This window comes from Cervus elaphus, chromosome 5 (assembly GCF_910594005.1).
Source record: "Cervus elaphus chromosome 5, mCerEla1.1, whole genome shotgun sequence".
NCBI classification, from domain to species: Eukaryota; Metazoa; Chordata; class Mammalia; order Artiodactyla; family Cervidae; genus Cervus; species Cervus elaphus.
The window spans coordinates 37,047,271-37,068,535 of record NC_057819.1 but is presented as its reverse complement, the minus strand read 5'-3'; the positions used below and the strand labels follow the sequence as shown (position 1 = coordinate 37,068,535).

Genomic DNA, 21,265 nt, shown 5'->3' with positions numbered 1-21,265 from the left:
ATGCATGAGTATGATTAAAGAATATTGCTTTCTCAACCACTACTTGTTCAAAATTTTAGAAACAGTGAGTCTTGAAGTCATACTTTCTGGTTCCTGTATTTCATCTTTTCTTCCCATTTTTTGCCTTGCTTCGCCCTAACCAGCCTTTAAAAGGCCTTCAGCCTCAGCCAGCTCTAGTCACAGCTCGCATTCTCCACATGTCTACGTGGCTTCATGCTACAGAACTGACCTGGCTTTTGTCCAAAGCCTGGTGACTGGAACTGTCTCACTTGCAGTCTCTGCCTTCTGGCAATCAACACTGCTGCTACACTAATGTGGTGGTGGCAGAGGCAGCAGCAGAGCTCATGGGGCTGGCAGTGGGCTTAGGAAGTGATAATAGGAAAATCAGGACTCTCATTTATTTTTGTGATTCAAACCAGTGTGGTTCTCCAAATCAATTTTTCATGTACACGGTAATGTCCTGGGACTAGCTCTGAATTCTTGGAAGATCATATGCCTAATATGCCATAGACATTCCTAGTATAGATATATTATTCTAGGCCCCTAGTTTCTAGTCTTTACTTATCCCTTCTCAAAGAATGAATCTACTCTGTCTTCAAACATCAGTTCTATGCCAATGCCTTTGAAATGTTTATCTTCAGCTATAAGGCATCTCTCCAGGCCCCTACAACCCAAAGTGTCCACCATCAGATGTGTCACCTTGATCGGAGAACTTCTTGCTTCACTAACTCATTTTCAAGGATATGCCTTTCATCTTGACATCCACGCTTGAATCCACTAATAATATAGCCCTTTTTCTTGGCCTGATACCACTTAATCTGACCACCTCTCCTGAATCAGATGTTTATTTACTTGGCATCACGTGATAATTCTACCCAGAAAGGGCTAACCAATGGGTAAAGCTCAGGTTGGAGGGGATTCTTGAATATCTGTGCTTTGTCCTTGGGTGCAGTCTATGAATAAACACATTAGACAAAATCTTTGTCGGTATGCTAATCAAGTATGAATATTTGTTAGAACCGCTGAATATCTGGGGGATAAAAACAAGCCTAGGAGAAAAAAGATCTCAAATGACATGATGAATGAGTCCTGATTAACAAACAAAACTGATGAAATAAGCTTGGCTCCTCTTAGTAGAGAAAGTGATCAGATGTGAGAGGGGCCCAAACCACAGCGAAGCAGAAACCCTAATGGGACAACTGTGTTCCCAGAAGGAATGAGGGCTGCAATGAGAAATCATTTCAACTCTTCAGTACCTCTATGGTGCTTACCAAAGGGTTAGAACTGTTGATCTTGTGAGGCTCTAGAAAGCAGATCTAGGACCAAGGCTGCAGGAGAGAGGTTTCTGCTCAATAAAAGAAACACATGAATAATTCACAAGCTGGCCAGATGTAGATAGCTCTAGAGATAGTGAGTAAACAATCATTAGTTTGTTTCAGTTGCTCAGACGTGTCTGACGCTTTGCGACCCTGTGAACTGCAGCACACCAGGCTTCCCTGTCCATCACCAACTCCCGGAGCTTGTTCAAAGTCATGACCATGTGACAGGAATATTGTAGATCTTATTCAAATACTGGGAAGAGACTTTCCTTACATGGCAGAGAAGAACTTTCAGTACGCTACCATCATCAAGTCTACAGTATCCCTTTACTTATACTCGAATGCCTAATTGTCCTTTCTGTTTCAATGGTTGTACTACCTGCGTTCCTAAGATTAGACCTCCTATTTAAGCACTGGATTCCATTCCCTTTTTCCCAAGTCAAGATTTGCTGCTGTAATTGCTTCCCTATGCATAATCAATTTTCCCCATCAGCATAACAATATGTTGTAATTACTCATTTTAAAAGCATAATCACCTCCGTTGTCTCCACATCTGCTTAATTTTTTTTGTGAAGTATGCATCATGTATGTATTTAGTTTGCTGTGCTGGGTCTTAGTTGCAGCATATGGGATCTAGTTCGCAGACCAGGGATGGAACCCCGCCCCCCAACCCCTGGTATTGGGAGTGCGCAGCGTTAGTTACTGGACCACCAGGGAAGTCCCTCCACGTCTACTTTAATCCACGACCAATGAAACTCCTTGGAATAACTGTCTTTATTTGCCTTTCTCCACTTCCTCTCCTTCTATTCTGCCTTAAACTCACCCAAATGAGACTTTTGACCTTCCACTGAACTGCTCTGTCAATAATCCAATGGTCAGTCCTCAGTGCTCAATTAACTTGATCTATCATTTGCTATCAATCACCCCTCCCACTTTCTTCAGCTGGACACTGGAACACCCCCCACTCTCTTCACTCCAGCTATACTGACTTCCTGACTGCTCTTACACAAGAAAGGCTCACTGTCGTTCAGATAATTTGCTCTTGTTGTTCCCCTTCTGGAATGCTCTTCTCTTGGATAACAAACTGCACAATTCACTTACCTCAGGTTTTGATCCAGTATCACCTTTTGAGTAAGCTCTCCCTGGCCACCTGTATTTAAACCTATGGCCTACTCTCTAGAATCCTTTTTTCCTTCTCTGCTTTATTTTGCTCCTCCTCTGTTATTGCCATCTAATATATTACATTTTAACTTATTTTGTTGATGTGCTCTTTCTCCTCAGAAAAATGGATCCACAAATTGGTAGACTTTCATTTAGTATGTTTGCTATTGTGTACCAGTGACTGGAAACTTACTTAATAGTAGGTGCTCAATAAATACATGTTGAATGAATGAGGACAAATCTGATATTTGACTTAATGTTAACGAAAGTTAGGACTTCTGTCCTAACAATTTGATTTTTGACCAAATGTGGAATTTATTCCTTAGCAAGGGTGCTGTATTTATAACTTTATATTGTATATATTGCTGAGGCAGATTGCTAAAACAAAACCAAAAAAGCCCTATACAACAACTTCAGAACCAATGAACCTCTTGCTCTTGCTCCAATCTAGATTCAGTAGGGCAAGCTTTGACTACCATTAATTTGAAGTGTGCTTTTGGCCAGCCTTCCACAAAACAGGGCTGTGCTAAATACCTAGTAACCAAATAAAAACAGTGGAGATTAAGTAGAGATTAGAGCTAAATGGAATGTTAAATAAAGCTCTCAGCTGTGATACCATTTTATATTCCTGAGTGCTTGCAAATAATTCCTGAAAGTACTTGACATGTACATGCAGTCTGTCCCTGACCCCATCACTACCCCAACCCAGGGCTCACCCAGGGGTATCCTACACTCAGGTGCGGCACAGCCAGTTCGAAGCTCTGAGAACACCACCCAGTGCAGAGCTCTGCAAAACTGCGACTCCAAAAAGGCTCTCTGACTGATGAAAGCCTGATCAGGGGGGATCTCAGTGACTTTTGGGTGCTGGTACTTTAAAAAAATCCTCCATGTGATCTGTGCTGTTTTCATAAGGCCTCAGTGCCTACCTGGTCTATGAGTCAAACCCACTAGTGTCAGACACTGTAACCTCAGTGTTACTGATGTTCAGATCAGCAACAGTGGCAACAAGTCTTTTTCTGCTATCTCCTTCAAAAATCATCAGCAGAACCTGCTCTGCATTCCCGGTCTTCTGAACAACAAACAAAGCAGTTACAGGATATTGTAACCAGGATACTGTGTGATTTGTGAAGAAGTGACACTTCTGAGAAACAGAAAATCTGCTTTCTAGAAATATGTTCAGAGATGGAAAGTAAGGGTTTTGTAAGGAAAAGCATTCTGTAAAAAAGAAAAACTGCTAGTTATATAAGCCAAAAAAACTGCAGGTGGCTTTGCTTTTATAAATCAGAAAGTATAAAATCAAAAGAAATAATTTAATGTAAAAACTTTAAGTATAAACATTAATTAATTTATCTTATTTTAAGTATTTTACTACTGATAGCATTTATGTATCAAATACAAAGCAGTTTAGTAGTTTTTTTTCCAAAAATAAGAATTACTTCAGATTAGTTCTAAATGTATAGGTCCTTAAGTCTCTGAGAAATTAAAATGCAATAATTTTAGAGGCGAGTTTCAAGATTCAGTGTGAAAAAACATAACACAACAGGCAAAGACTTTTCAGCATGCTAATATCTGACAGAAATATGAAGACATAACCACAAACACAGCAGCTTTGAATCCTAAGAACACCGTGAAGCCAGTATTTATTTAGGGAAAGAGAAGGGCTATTCTATTCAACTCAATTCATTTAGGAAAACCAATGCACAAAACATTGCTCAATGCTCTTGGGGAGGGAATATAAAGTCAACCTGTAGAAGCCTAGAATTCAGAAGGGGGGAATAAGACAATTGTACAAATGCTTTTTAGCAAGTGAAGTGAGTGATATATGAGAAACATAAAATACTGGCATGGGAGAACAATACTGATGATGTAGTGATCACTACAACTACTACCACCACCACCAGTACCACCACTGACTGACTCCCAAATGTTCTAGATCTTCACATGTCTAATCTATCCGACAGTGCAAGTGAGGGAGGCAGCAGTCCCCCTCCCCCACAATTTAAAAATGAAGAAACTGACATTTAAAGCATTTAGGTGTATTTGCTCAATATCATACAATCAGGTAAGTGCTGAATCCAGCTTTAAATCCGTATCTGCATGACTCCAGTACCTTCGAACTAGTTATCATTATCAGGTGATCTGGCCCTCACCGTAGCTCGGATGAGGAGGCGCTCACTAATCAAGAGGAGGCCCCTTAGTAATGAGCTTTAGATGAATGGGAGATGTGAAGATGGCGGTGCCGGCAGTGAGGCACGCCATGTGAAGGCACACTCCTGAGCAAGGCACAGAGACAGCACAGGGTAGGCTGCATTCAGAGGTTCAAAAATAGTTTCACAAGCCTTGGGTGGTTTCAGACTGTGCTCCTTGTAGTCTCCAGGTTCACGTCAAATGTCTGGGGCATTGAGGAAGGATGAGAAGGAAACAGCTGAGAGTGTAGAGAAAGAAGTGACTGAAGGAACAAGACCTGGGGAACACTTCAGCTTAGTGTGATACAAGGAGAGTCTGTAAAAGACAGGGAGAAGCAGAGGAGCCTACGAGAGTTCACGTGAAAACCAGAAGAGCATTTCAGGAAGAGGGTATGACATCTGGCAGATGGGGCAGAAAGGCCAGGGGAGCTGAGGGCCTGGAGCTTGGGTCCTGGATTGGAGATGAGGAAACTGTTGGTGAGGTCAGCTCAGCAGTGTGGAGGGAGAGAGACCAGGCTGCCAGGGTTTCTAAAGTGACTTGGGAGTGAGCGACTGGAGGCAGTAAGTGTTCCAGACTTTTGAGAATTTCGGTGGTAAAATGGAGACAGGCTGTAACCTAAGAGTAACAACGATCTAAGGGAGGTTTAAAAAGGAATATAGTATCCAAAAGTGGATGTAAAACAAGAAGTGGTATTTCCAGAGTTAATTTTTAATTTCCTGAGTTCACTGCTATATGAATTTCAAACCATTTTGGCACTCACATCCTGGCATGTGTATGAACTTAATTGCGGAGATAAATGCAGTAGCAGCTCGGACAGAAATAAAAAATCCTCTGTAAAATTACAGGAACGGTTACATTAAGTTCTTCTCAAACTTCTAATTCCCCAATTTCACTCTAGCATAATGGTTAGAGGTCTTTCTTCCAGTGGGTAAAGCCAGGTACCCTCAAGTGTAAGCACACACTAGCACACAAAACACCTACTAACACATTAAATATGATTATTCCAAAACTTCAGATCTTTTCCATTGTCAAATAATCTTCCTTTGTATTCATGTTTTATTTGCTTTACCTTAAGTCACCCCCTAATCATGCTGACATCTACTACCGATGATTATATTAGACCTAAAAGTGTTCTTAAACAAATGAAAAATACTGACTTCCATTCCTGAAAGTCCTGCTTCCAATTTTCAGGAGGAAATTAAATAATGTATAAATCAAATACTGGGCCTGAGCCCAGACAGCTGAACATCGTTTTGTCCTTTCAAGGCAAAGAGGAAGTGTCTGCTATGGCAGGGACATGCCAAGAGAAATAAAGCTTAACCTCAGCCCCATGTGAAAGTGATTTTAGATAATCGGGGGTGTCTACAAATAGGTTAAAAATGGGACCACATACTAGCAGGGAACTTTCCATGGAAGTTAAAAAATGTATCAAGATCTAACCCCCACCTTAAAAACAAAATATGTTTGGAAAATGGCATGGCCTTAGAAATTCTATATACAGACAGTAGAGGAAAGGGAAAGTAGACAGGGGAAGAGAGTTGACAAGTCAAAGGAAATTGAAATGTGTTTCCGCTTAGCATTTATGATAGGCTCACAATTTGATTTCTTTGTAATTGTAATTGCCAGATTCAAAATGATATATGTTTGAAGAGGAAGGAAAGGAGGGGGAGGAAGAAGGGGAAAGGGAGGGGAGAGAAAGAAAGAATGACTAAGAATATACGTGTGTAGGTAGAGTGACAGACGGTGAAAAATTATTTAGATTAAGGACTGGCAAATTTGTTCTGCAAAGGGCCAGAGAGCAAATATCTTAGGCTTTGTGAAGAACACAGTCCCTCCTGTAACTATTCAAATTACTTTTGTCGTTCACAGGCAGCCATAGGCAGTATGTAAATGAATGAGTTGTGGCTGCGTGCCAACACAACTTTATGGACACTGAAATTAGAATTTCATGTATTTTTCTTCTTTTGATTTTTCTTCAATCACTTCAAAACATAAAAATATTCTTAGCTTATGGGCCTTACAAAAACAAATTGTGGGACATATCTGACCTGGAGATTCAGTGTGCTGCCCCAACCCCTGCCCCAATTCAGATAGAACATTGCTATGAAACTAGGCTTGCCTCAAATTTTGGGGATTCTGGGTAATAAAAACTGCCTTTTTTTTTTTTTTTTTTTTTGTCAGTAGCTGAACAAAAAAACAGCAGTAATGGGTGAAAGCATTTACTTGAACAATACAGCAGACTCTAACCCTGTGAAAAAGACAAGCATCTCTATCTGTTTCTACGGGGATACTTACACAAGTAAGAAACCAAAGTTTACGTAGTAAGAAACTTTGAAGCCAAATGCTATATAACCATTAATATGCAACATTATTCAGGGATCAAGGGTGTTTTAAAATATTATCCCCTTTATCAGAAGTTAATATTTTATAAACATCCTTTGTAGCATAACACTTGTCTGGAATTACACGTAAATTTCCATCATCACCTCTATGGAAACCAGAGAGCTAGGTACTGGAAGGGTTTTCTCGTGGAACATATGCTTTACAGATCACATGGTGATAAAAACTTTATGGAGCATCTGACCTAGACTTCCAGAAACAAAGGAAATATAAAAGTGCAAAGCATGTACATTCACAGTTTTTTGTGAAGCAAAATAATTTTTATACATTAAACGTTTTATTATGGAACAAACACTGACTTTTTCTTTCTGCATTCAAGGAGAAAAACTCTTACAAATCATCCTGGTAGGTGTCTCACTACGTTGATATAGGAAACAGCATCCCCTTTTATTTTTTTGGGTGGACATTCCCAGTACTTCTCCTTAGTAATCTTGAACAGATGAGGCCTTCTTATTCAGCGAACTGCTCCTCAGCCACACCAACCCTTTACAGTGTGGTCACGGTGCCCTGGGGCACGGTGGGTACCACAGGGGTAGCTGCAAGACACAGCTGGTTGGGACAGATTGTGTCCTGAGGATGAACAATGATTCGGGGAAGGTTTAAAAAAATGAATATATTACCCCCAAATGGTTGTAAAACCAGATCATCTCCAGAGTTGTATTTTTATGGACCGGTCACTCATGGTACCCAGGATTGCAATCAATGTGGAGTGGATAATCACACTTGTTTTAGAGAATTTAGAACACAGTTTTTTTATTTGATGGCAAGTTCTGGTCAGGAATGCAATCCTCTATTATAATATTGTCTGTTTAAGGAAACAGAGCTCTCTCAACAGTGACCTGTTTTGTGGTGGTCTGCTTTATGGCAATGTTTCTAGGAATTCATCGTGGGGAAACAAGCTGCCTTAACCATCCACATGGAAACGATTGAGGCTGGAGGCGAGGGAGAGCGAGGGAGAGCGGGAAGGCTGAGGGTGTAAAACAGGCGGTGGCCTTGAGAGCAGGCTCAGTGAGTAGTCTTTTTATTTTTTCTCTCCTTCTTCATTTCCTCCCATGCTGTATCCTTATTATTATTTTTAGTACACTTTATTATTTAGAGCAGTTTTTAGATTCATAAAACTGAGTGGAAAATATAGATACCCTTTGCCCCTACATATACATAGCCTCTCCTACAATCAACATCCCTCACCCAGGGGTCTATCCGTTGCAGTCAATGGACCTGCACCTACACAATATCACCCAAAGTTCAGAGTTTACATCAGGGTTCACTCTTGGCACTGTACATCCCATGGGTTTGGACAAATGTGTAATGACATGTATCTACCATTACAGTATCATACAGAGTAGTTTCACTGTCCTAAAAATCCTATGTGCTCTACTTATTCATCCCTTCTAACCCCTGGCAACCAATGACCTTTTTTTACTGTCTCCATAGTTTTGCTTTTTCCAGAATGTCATATAGTTGGAATTACGTACTATGTCGCCTTTTTGGATTGGCTCCTTAGTGATACACAACTTAAGGTTACTCCAGGTCTTTTTATGGCTTGATAGTGCATTTCTTTTCAGTGCTGAATAAGAAAGATTCCACTGTGTGGATGCGCTAGTTTATTTATTCACTCACTCACTGAAGGACATCTTGGCTGCTTCCATGCCTCTGGTAGTTATTCTTCTTTTACTATTACTACAACGACTACACATATGAGAAAACTACCCAGGTCACAGCGCTAGTAAATATCAGATATGGGATTCAAATCCAGGATCGCCTCATTCAAGAGACTGAGTTTTTCATCTCTCTGCTATACTTCCAATATGTGTATATTTTTATATGTATTTATTCCTTCTAGCTGAAGCTTTAAAAAAAAACTGTCATTTCAATCAGAAGTAATATAAACTCACAGTAAGGGAAAAATTAATAATTTCAGGTTTGTTTACCATGGTCCTAAATCCAGGAGTTTATTTAAACATCCACAAAATGCCATTTAGTAAGAAACATATAGATTAAGACGTAAAATTTCCCCTTAAAACTTTAGCACACAACTTCCCCTACTGTGGAAACATAACAAATTTCTGGAATGTACAAACTTAAGGAAAAGCATCAGTACCCTTACTTGGCATTTATCACATGCTTTATGTTTTTATATTTTAATAAACAAAAATTAAATGATAAGCCAATTAGGTCAGTTAGCTAAGAATATAAGCTGGATTGCCATAAAACTTTCCTTTCCCTCCCAAGTCATTTTTCTGGTCATAAAGAGACTAAAATAATGAACAAAACAAAGACAAAAGAATAGTGGTAGGTAAGGCAGTTTAAAAGACCAAACCAAACAGGGACAGAAGAGGCTACCAGAACTGTATGCAAACACTGCGTATAAATGCATCAACATCACCTCCAGAGGTCTCATCCCTTGGTTCTGCAGGCCCCCAAAGTCATTTATCAGAAAAGTAAATGAGTAGACTCAAGGGTAGAAATGGGATATTTCACACAGTGTGGCTGTTCGTGGTTGTTTCCATTTAACTGGAACACAAGTGAGTCGACATGGTGGAAATTGAAGGGGGTTAAAAAAAAAAAAGACAATCATCCAAGGGTCTGTCTGAGGAAAAAGTACTGCAGAGAAAATTAACATAAACACAAAAATTCAATTAAAATAAAAACTGTTTCCAACAGATTTGGATATGAAAGTTAATATACCTGCACAACTCAAGAAGTAAAAGCAAACACGTTCAATTACTCAACCAATGAGTTGTGCTTTTATTCAGGCCCATCCAGAAAATCACTCTGGGAGTCTTCCTCTTACTGAAAATTATGACCCTCAGGAAACTTGACTTTGACCAAAATGATTCAGATCACAGTGTTGCCAGGACTCTGGTGAGATCAACCAAAGTTCTTCATCCTGGATTCTTGCCTCAAGTTCTTTCATATAAGAATGACATCCTCTCATTACCAGACAGCCTCTCAAAGCACATGGACTATTCTAGTGGGGAGTCCAATTATCATTTCCAGATTAAATCAGTGCCTAGAGCACTTGAACTAGAGAACTGGATAACAGGATATGATAGGGTTTAAAAAATGATGTACCCTTTTATATATATAATTAATTTGAACCTTGACCAGCCCAGCACTGATCCCAACTTGTTATCATCAAATATCAAAACTCAAACCCATGGTAAAAGGCAGTGGGAGAAGCCTTTTATCTTCAGTGATTATCTTGGCAAATGCCTGGGATTCACACAAGTGTTTTTTTTTTTTTAATACAGTTAAGATAAAACAGTTTCAGATATTCCAAGAAGAACATATACTACTTCTTTCCAGAGAAGATGGTAGAGTGCTCAGTGTGGTAAACTTTCACAAAAGTAACATTGTATGCATGAAGTCTTTCACTCATCAAACATTTATTAAGAACAAACTATAGGCCAGACACTAATAGTCTTCTTTGATCAATTAATTCATTCTAAGATTCCGAAGCTTTAACACTGGCATTAGAAAGGCATTATTTCTGGTAAATGTAAGTGGTGTTTTCAGATCATTGAAGAAGGGCAACTATTAAAATAATTCAAAAAACCCTTCAAGATGACATTGAGTTACAACTAACATACTATATAGATTAATTCCTTGTGATACTGAAGATAAGACTAGATTATCAAGCTGGTCAGAAAGTAAGAAAAAGCTAGAGCAGAAGCTTAATAGACACAAATTCCCAGCCACACACACACATTTACTGAAAGCATTCAAAACCATCCTAAAGAAACAGTGGATATTCAAGGAAATTAAGATTTAAGGGCACAGGCTTTGGAGTATTACTAGGGTTCAAATCTTGGATCTACCAGTTTTATCTGTGAGATCTTAAAAACACTATTTTAAGCTAAAGTTTCTTCCTCTGTAAAATGAGTGTACTATTTATTTTTTCTCATAGGGTTGGTTATTGTATTAAATAAATTAACTTTGTGTCTCATAGGATTATTGTATTAAAAATTAAACAACAAATTATATTAGGCTTATAGTATTAAATTAGTTATTACATGACATTATTGCTAGTTGTCTAGCAATATCATAGTAATTGTTCAACAAAACTGTTGCAAACATTTACTAATAATATTAATAAATTACCTGATTACTGAGTATATAATGAAGACCAATACAGAATCTGGTGACTATGGATTTATCTACCATTTTTTTCCCAATGCAAATTATTTATAACCTAATGCAAGTGGAAGTCATTGTGAGTGCTTTAGGAGGCTTCTATCTCATACATCCTTATGTTTCTACTTGTGGAAATGTTCACTTTCGGTTGTAATTTGTTTCTAATTCCTAAAATTCCAGCTTTTCCTTGGAATGTCTTCCAGTAAAAAAACTGAAGCTGATAAATGGAATTCTGATATGAGACAACTATAAGCAAAGCAACTACAAACTAATCTTTGTAGCCATTTAGCATCCAATGTTGGAGACTGAGGGGGAATACATTGTTAAACAGCAACAGCATAAAGAAATGAAGAAAGGAAGTTCACAGATTGGAAACATAGTTTTGTACAACTATTTAATAAGTTTTACAAATATGTAGCTAAATCCTAAAGATGGACTTTGTGTGGGTCTACTAAATTCACAGAAGTATTTTCATTATATCCATACACATAGAGAATGAATTATCTGTCAACAGCCATCTTTGAAAACAAAAAGCAAAATATTTTCTGGCAGAAAGAAGCTCAACAATGTCACCCTGACTACTGGTATTATCTGAGCATCAAGACTGAGTGATGAAATTTTGCACTGCCTTTGCTGACTGGTTGATAGGAAAGATCATTCTTGCCAAAGCCTCCAAGAATCTCACTGTGTACTACAGTGCATTACTGTTAATGACATTGTGATTCTCAGCATGTGAAACCTTTTCAAAATTACTAAAGGTAAATCATATTCATGCTCCAATGAACAAACTCAAATTATTAATACCATCTTAGATGATGGTGGTGGTGGGGAAACCACTGAAATATTAAGAATGCCAGGGGCAGAATTTCAAGTGTAGGACCAGATGACTTTTCAGGGTAAGTTACACATGGCAAAAGAAAAACTTAAATTTACTCAAATGTATGCGCATCATAGACTTCCCTGGTGACTCAGACAGTGAAGAATCTGCCTGCCGTGTGGGAGACCTAGGTTTGATCCCTGGGTTGGGAAGAGCTCCTAGAGAAGGGAACGGCAACTCACTCCAGTATTCTTGTCTGGAGATTTCCACAGAGGAGCCCGGCGGGCTACAGTCCATGGGATCGCAAAGAGTCAGACACGACTGAGCGACTAACACACACACATACACACGTGTACCACGGTTTCATCAAATGAACAATGAATCTCAAGTACCCAGAGATTTTTGTTCTCAGTAATGGGTAAGCTAGCTGTAAGCCAAAGAAGAAAAGGAGGACAGCTTAACCCACAGGGATTAGGACATCCTTCAAGCCATGAATCTCTCATGGAAAGAAAATATAAAATGAAGCTGGCAAGCAAGGACACTGAATAAGGCCACAGGGACTGAGTCTTGCCTGAGTCAAGGGGTGATACTCACAGGGATCCCCCCTGAAACTGTGCCCTGCTGGCAGGAATTTACCAGCACTGTCAAACCCTGATAACAAAAGAATCCTCATTAAATTAAACCAAAAGAAAGGTAAAAAAGTATGGATAATTTTTTTAACTCTTTCTATAGGCAGGAAACCAGAAGATGAAAAAGAACTGAAGAACATGCTCACACTATTCCAACTATTATTTTCTTGCCAAGCTGGGAAGGCACAATTTTCCTTAAAGGTATGTTTAAGTAATACTGTGGCCTTGGAAGTAACTCCTTAGTGAGGGACTTCCCTGGAGTGCTAGTCACTTTCCAGCATTGTGCTACAGTAGACTACAAGGATTTCATCAATCATGCAAAATCTGGGTATATCCTATTACCTATGTGCACATAACTCCATGATAAGCTTCTTTACAGGTGTCACAAAAACTATCCTTGGAGAATGAATGAGGGATAAAAATGATGGACTGTTATACTGATTTTCCCATGTACATTACTTTTCATGGTCTTAAGGATGAAAACATCCTGAGTTGAAAAGGTAATCTGTGCATCCGCTTTTTAGGTTGAGCATAAGAAGATAATAATATCTCTAGCTATAATTCAGAGTGCTCTTCTAATTGTACTTTGATCAAGCTTCAGGTTAAAATAATTTGCCTGCCAAGACACACTGTTGCTCAGGGTTTTAATTCTCAAAATTACAGGTAGGGATATAAAAGGTGGAGATTTTAAAACATTATTTTCCTCTTTTAAGTTCAAACTATGTTTTCTGCATTATTTTATTGAAGAACCCAAAACGAACAGGTGAATGGGAAAGCAGCATGAACCTAAATTCTTTGATGTACAAAGCACACAAGATTTATAACTATTTCTTCATTATATTTCTAAGCTTTACAAATAAATATTAAACATTAACTCATTTCATAAAAAGTTTTGTTAGGGAATACCCTTCCCCTAGAAAGTATACAGGTAATAAAGGCAATCAAGTTGGCCTTTTTAATATTCACCAATGATACATCACTTTTCAAACTGAGGTTATTGCCAGGCTCTACGATTTTGTGTGTTTTACATTTTTAAGGGAAGCAGGCAGCTTCCATTCCAATGTGAAAGACATAATGACTACACTATGCAAAAACTCAAATTCTCATAGCATTCAGTTATCTGTTTTTATTCTTTAACTTCATCTTTTAGCTTTATTTATCAGAGAAGATCGTATCTGAAAAGCTATTTAAAACTATAAATCTGTCAACGGTTTCTTTTATAGGGGTGACATGGGAAAAAGAAAGGACATTATTAGGAGGGACAAGGGATGTCGTGCAAGGAGTACTTGAAATGCAGGCTCCCCACCCCTAATACAATGACATCTGGATGCTCAATGTTTGCCTCAGCTCATGTGTACAAGGGAAAAGAAATATGAGTTACTAATTTCAAACTTAAAAATGTCAGGAATGTAAAAACTGGAAGTTCCAACTTTTATTTGAAACTGGAGCAAAGACATTTCCTTAAAAACAAGACTGTTACAACCAGATAGGTGCAAACTTGTCAAGATGGAATTTCAGTGTGCGTTTCACATACACAGAGGTATACAACCTTACAACCACGTTCTGCTTCTTGGGTTCAAGAAAATAGTAAGTACTCAGGCTATAATTCTGAGAAACAAGAATGAAATAAGCCACGTGTCCAGTAGCTTTCTTAGTTAGCCAAACAGTTTTTAAAACACTCTGCAGTCTCCAAGGTGACTCAGAGGTCACAGCAGGAAAAGGAGAGAAAGGTATGTAGGTGGGACAGGCCCCAACCAATGCAGATTCATTCTTATCTCTTTTATATAATGGTCTTCCTACATGGGGCTTCCCTGGTTGGCTCAGTAGTCAAGAATCTGCCTGCCAGTGTAGGAGACGTGGGTTTGATCTATGGGTCGCGAAGATCCCCAGGGGGAAGGAATTGGTGGCAGCCACTCTAGTATTCTTGCCTGGAGAATCCCATGGACAGAGGAGCCTGGTGGGCTACAAAGTCCACGGGGTCTCAAAGAGTCGGACCTGACTGCATGACTGAACAACGAACAAAACTTTCTACAAAAGGTTTTATTTGAGGGAGAGAATAAGTTTCGGCTACTAAAAGCTTTTAGAAACTACTCTTCTTTAGTTTCAAAAATGATAGAAAAGGTTAACACTGAACTCTAAAATAAAGCTTTCATGGAGATACATAGCTCTGGATTGGAATGAAGAGATGGAAAGAACATGATAATTTTTTTAGACAATATTTTGCTTTTATAATTTCTAAGAGTAACTGATATAATCGTCATCTCCTAGTCTTCCATCTTATTTATTTTCAATTGAAAAGCAAGTCAGACAAATAGTGACGATCTGAAAAGAATGACTTTTCCTTGTCAGCTTACACAGAGAAGCTTAAAAACGTTTTTATTGGTTGAGCTTCCAAAGTGATCCAAAGTATTTATCACAGCCATACTGGAGGAATGAGAAACTGTCAGAAACTATTACAAGAAAGATAAGAAAGTAAAATCTCCTAAAGCTTTATCATGCTACATATGTTAAGATATTTTCGACAACTTTTCCCATCTTCACCAAATGCTAGGTTGAGGAACCCGTTTTAGCTTAAAGTTACCAAAATTACTGGCCTATGTGGATCCGAACTCATAAGTCAAGATTCTTAAAACCAAGTATAGCCAGTTTTACTGATTCGCTCTCCACAAAGCTCAAACAAACAAAAAACCAAAAAATCTAGATAAGAACAGAAAATGTGCAACGTGTTATGAGATACATTTGTTGTCGTTTAGTCGCTAAGTCATGTCTGACTCTTTGCAACCCCATGGACTGTAACTTGCCAGCCTCCTCTGTCCACAGGATTTCCCAGGCATGAATACTGGAGTGTGATGCCATTTCCTTCTCCAAGAGATGTTCCCAACCCAGTGATTGAACCTGGGTCTCCTGCATTGGCAGGTGGATTCTTCACCATGAACCACCAGGGAAGCCCATGGGATACAGAGTGAAGATACCAAATCTGAGCTAAAAGTGTTAGAAATGACTTTCTGGAAGAAGTTATATCTAAGCTGAGTGAGTGGGTACAAAAGACTCAAACTAATATTAACAGTTCTTTGAAGCTTCAGGTATTCTGTAAAATGTTCCTAAGTATGTTTGTTTTCCCACCCAATAAGATATGTGTGCTAAGTCACTTCAATCATGTCTGACTCTGCAATTCTATGAACTGTAGCCCATGGACTGACAGGCTTCTCAGTCCATGGGGACTCTCCAGGCAAGAATACTGGAGTGGGTTGCCATGCCCTCCTCCAGGGGATCTTCCCAACCCAGAGATCGAACCAGAGTCTCTTATGTCTTCTGCACTGGCAGGCAGGTTCTTTACCACTAGCGCCATCTGGGAAGTCCTTCCCCATTTTATGGGTGGGGAGAATGTAGCCTTTAAAACAAGGGAGACAATAGCAGCTCTGCAGCTGATAAAGAGCAGGAAAAGCGAAGCACAGTGCTTTAAAGACAAGGTATTACACAGGAAATTAAACTGGTAGCAGGTGAAACTTCAATCTTTAATATGCTAGAAGACTGTTATTAAGGTCAGCAAATGAAGTCCATGGGTCTCTTCAGAGAAATAAGAAACTGGACAGTCCTAAGTAAAAACAAGCCTGTCTCCCAGGTTAAAAAAAACATCATTTCTCAGAGTTTTGCTTAAGCTCACCAGTCCTCAAACAAAGCTTCCAAATTACTCATTAAAAAAAAAACACAGAAAGATGAATCTAGACCATAAGTTACATCCTGTTCTATTATAACTTCTTTTTGGCATCTGTTAGTTTTTTAACATAAGCAACAGAACCCTGGCAAAGAAACATATCCATTTTTAGTCTGGCCTTTGCTCATCCCTTACAGTGCTCAATACCAGTAAAATAACTTTGATTTTATACTATAAAAAGGAAAACAAGAGGGAAGTTGAGCAAGATGACAACAAAGAAGTTTTCTGAACTTCCCTCTTCCCACATACACACGGAACGTACAGCTGCACAAGGAGCAATTACTTATGAAAGAAATCCAGAAATAAGCTGAGAGACTTGTATACATAGAATGAATGAGAAAATACCCACATTGAAATGGGTAGGAAAAGCTGAGATGCACTCATCATAAACCCCACTCCTGGCCCAGAGTCATAAAATCTGAAGAGAACTCCAAACTCTCAGCTTCTTCCTGAGGACCAAGGGTTTGGACTGAACATCTAAGGCCTCAACTTTTAAGACTTCCACCTGGCTTGGCTTGGTGTCCATAAGACCCAGAAGATTACAGCAAACAAAGAAGCAATGCTTCATTGGTGCATAAGTAATCACTGTAGTTATCCCTTCCTCCCACTCCAAAGGACTCAACACCTGTCTCTCCCAGTACTTCTCTGAAAGCGGTCTAAATGCCTACTTTACAAACTGCTGCCCAAGGGTCTAGCTTGTACTTGTAGCATACATATGAGTTGGCTGCAATTCTTGGGGGAGGCAGGCAAACACTTCTCCCACCTTCTTTTCAGCCAGTTCAAACAATGAAATTAAGTTGCCAGTGCTCTTGCTTTGAACTATCAGAAAGAGAAATTAAGAAAACATCCCAATTATAATGGCATCAAAAAGAATGAAATACTTAGGAATAAATTTAAGCAAGGAGGTAAAAGATCTGTATACTGAAAACTACAAGGCACTGATGAAAGAAACTGAAGAAGACACAAATAAAGATACTCTGTGTTTATATCTTTTTAAAGAATATAAACTGGAAGAATTAGTATTGTTAAAATGTCCATACATCCAAAGTGATCTACAGATTCAGTGCAATTCCCACCAAAATTCCAGTGAAATCTTTCACAGAAATAGAACAAACAACCTAATATTTGTATGGAACCACAAAAGTCTCTGAATAGTCAAAACAATCTTGAGAAAGAAGAACAAAGCTGAAGGCATCATACATCCTGATTTTGAATTATATTACAAAGCTAAAGTAATCAAAACAGTATCCTGGCATAAAAATGGACATACAGATCAATGGGACAGACTAAAGAGCCCAGAAATAAACCCATGCATATATGGTCAATTAGTTTTCATAAAGCAGTGAAAAATATACAATCAGGAAATGATAGTTTCTTCAATAAATGGTATTGGGAAGATTGAATATCCTCATGCAAAAGAATGAAACTGGACTCATATCTTATACCACATTAAAAACCAAGCTGAAATGGATTAAATGTAACCTGAAACTGTAAAACTCTTAGAAGAAAATACAGGAGGTAAGCTCTTTGACACTGGTTTTGGCAGTGATGCTTTGGATTTGGCACTAAAAGCAAAAGCAACAAAAGCAAAAACAAACAAGTATGATTACATCAAACTAAAAAGCTACTACACAGCAAGGAAACCATCAACACGTGAAAAGGCAACCTACTAAATGGGAGAAAATATTTGCAAATTATCTATCTGAAAAGGGGTCAATATCTAAAATATAGAAATATAGAAGGTATTGATATAACATCAAAAAGCCAAATAACTCAATTAAAAAATGGGAAAAAGACCAGACAGTTATTTTATTTCCAAATGCCATACATACGAATGACCAAAAGGTACATAAAAAGGTGCTCTACGTGACTACAGGCACAAATCAAAACCATAGTTATTGCTTCACACCTGTTAGGATGGCTATTATCAAAAATAGAAGAGGTGATAAATGCTATTAAGGATATGGAAAAAAGGGAATTCTTGTACATTGCTGATGGGAATGTAAAATAATAAAGCCAGTATGGAAAACAGTACAGAAGCTACTTGAAAAAAAGTTAAAAACAAAATTATTATATGATCCAGCAATCCCAATTCTGGGTATATATTCAAAATAAATGAAAGCATTATCTTGAAGGGACCCCTATACTCCTAGGTTCAGTGGAGCATTAATCACAACAGCCAAGATATGGGAACATCCTAAGTGTCTGTCTCTGGATGACTGGATAAGAAATATGATATATGTATATACATATAATCGTGTAAATATTTATAAATACACATAAAATGGAATATTATTCAGTCTTTAGAAAGAAGAAAATCCTACCACTTGTGACACAAACATAAACAGAGTTATTATGACAACTGAAGTAACACAGAGAAAGACAAAATATTTCATGGTATCACTTATAATGTGGAGTCTAAAAACTTATAATGGCAGAAAGTGAAGAGGAATTAGAGAGCCTCTTGATGAGGGTGAAAGATAAGAGTGACAAAGCTGGCTTGAAACTCAACATTCAAAAAAAACTAAGATCATGGTATCTGGTCCCATCACTTTATGGCAAGAAGGGGAAAAAGTGGAAGCAGTGAGAGATCTTATTTTCTTGGGCTTCAAAATGACTGCAGACGGTGACTGCAGCTATTAAATTAAAAGGTGCTTGCTCCTTGGAAGAAAAGCTATGACAAACCTAGACAGCATATTAAAAAGCAGAGATATCACTTTGCCAACAAAGGTCCGTCTAGTCAAAGCTATGGTTTTTCCAGTAGTCATGTGTGGATGTGAGAGTTGGACCATAAAGAAGGGTGAGAGTTGGACCATAAAGAAGGCTGAGTGTTGAAACACTGATGATTTTGAACTTCGGTGGAGAAGACTCTTGAGAGTCCCTTGGACATCAAAAAGATCAAATCAGTCAGTCCTAAAGGAAATCAATCTTGAATAGTCACTGGAAGGACTGATGCTGAAGCTCCAATACTTTGGTAACCTGCTGCGAAGAGCTGAGTCCATGGAAAAGACTCTGATGCTGAGAAAGAGTGAAGGCAAAAAGAAAAGAGGACAGCAGAGGATGAGACGGTTAGATAGTATCACTGACTCAACTGGCATGAATCTGAGCAAACTTCAGGAGACAAAGGAAGACAAAGGAGCCTGGCGGGCTGCAGTCCATGGGGTTGCATAAGAGTCGGACATGACTTAGCGACTAAACAAGAACAACAACAAAACTATATAAATAAACAAAAGGTAAATCAAACTCACAGAAGAGAAAAGTGGTTGCCAGAGGCTGGGGGGTTGGGGAAATCAGGAGATGTTGTAAAAGGGTACAAACTTTCAGTAATAAGATGAATAAAAGGTCTGAAGATTTAATGTGTAATATGGTAACCACATCATACTATACTGTGTAGCTGAAATTTGCCAAGAGTAGAAGCTAAACTTTCTCTCTCTTTTACACATACATACACATAATACATGAGGTGATGGTTGTATTCACTTGATGGAGGGAATCCATTCATAACGTTTATCAAACCACCATATTGGATAATTTAAATATCCTACAATTTATTTGTCAATTTGGAGATGGTAATGGCAACCAACTCTAGTATTCTTGCCTGGAGAATTCCATGGACAGAGGAGCCTCGTGGGCTACAGTCTGTAGGGTTGCAAAGAGTCAGACACAACTGAGCAACTAATACACATCTGTCAATTACATCTCAATAAAGCTAGTGGGAAAAAGGAGGAAAGTAGGAGAGTGGGAGTAGAAAGCAAAGGTGAATGCTTATTACCTATACTAAACTTCAAATGATAGCCTGTTATTGCCACCCAAATATAACTGTGTATTGGATTCTCCTGCCAAGATGTCATTCTCTAAAGCTGTGGTAATATGTAGGGTACACCCATTCTATGGGTCTTTTAAACAGTATAATAAACAGCTCCAGTTTACTGTACGATTCCCATAAGGTAGCTTTGTTGACTGTGGGAAACTGCATGATATGAAAAATAACTTAGTTTCAGCTATTGAAGTTTGAATTTCTATGATCTGTGTATGAGCTTGGTGTGTAGGTGAACATACATACATACATACATATATACATGCACTGTGGCAACAGAAAAATCCACAAAATACAGGTAAAGCTAAGTCAACATAAAAAGAAAAATTATACTAGATTGCTTTGTATTATTTTACTACAGTATCTTGTTCAGATATTATTAAAATTGTGCCATTAAAAAGAGATTGCTGAATATATAAATTCTGTCACCTTACTGCCAATGTGTGATGTGACAAGGTTCTTGAATCAGACAAAACTTTAAAAGTATAAAAACTTCTTTCCATAATGTTCTTCTTCATTTAAAAGGTCCCTCCCCTCATCCATCACCTGGCACAGTTATCCTGTGTTTTAAAGCATGGCAATATACTATGGCCATTGTGTAGTGTGTGATCTACATATAAAATACTGCATATGCCCAAGTTAAAAATGCTCCTGTTGAGTAGTGAATCCCAATTCTGAGGAGAATGTTTTTCTATTCATACAGGTAGAAATATCTAATTCAGATACAGTAGCATAATGTTTAAGAGAATGCTTTTCTTTATGGCTAACAGTTCTTGGAGGGAATAATTCTCCCTGTCATTATAAGTTATAAATCATCACAATTATGAGGACAAAAAGTAAAGTATTGAGCAAATATGGCTGTTTTTACCTATAAACATTTACAAAACATAACATGATTCCAAATAGGTATCTTTTTCTTACAGAAAAAATACATTTAATACCCTATTAAATGTATTTTGAAAGAAAAACAGATATGAATTTATTAAAATAAAAACTTTCTGCTGTATGTAATTTTAGATTAGACTGAAAAGATAAGCCACAAACTAAGAAAAACTCTTTAGACAACACAAATCTTATAAAGGA

At 38.1% G+C, this 21,265-nt stretch overlaps 1 protein-coding gene across 2 annotated transcripts in view; it reads right to left on the bottom strand.

Annotated features, from left to right (window-relative positions):
* The window catches only part of SPATA5 (spermatogenesis associated 5), a 330,546-nt gene that overhangs the window by 20,125 nt on the left and 289,156 nt on the right, over positions 1-21,265 (bottom strand). Inside the window, exon 16 of one of the 2 annotated variants that reach the window (XM_043902355.1) lies at positions 1,272-1,345. The exons of the other annotated variant lie outside the window; for it this stretch is intronic. Within the exon in view, the coding sequence (XP_043758290.1) occupies positions 1,304-1,345 (42 nt within the window). The 3' untranslated portion in view covers positions 1,272-1,303. The remainder of the gene's footprint in view (positions 1-1,271; positions 1,346-21,265) is intronic. 2 annotated transcript variants of the gene reach the window in all.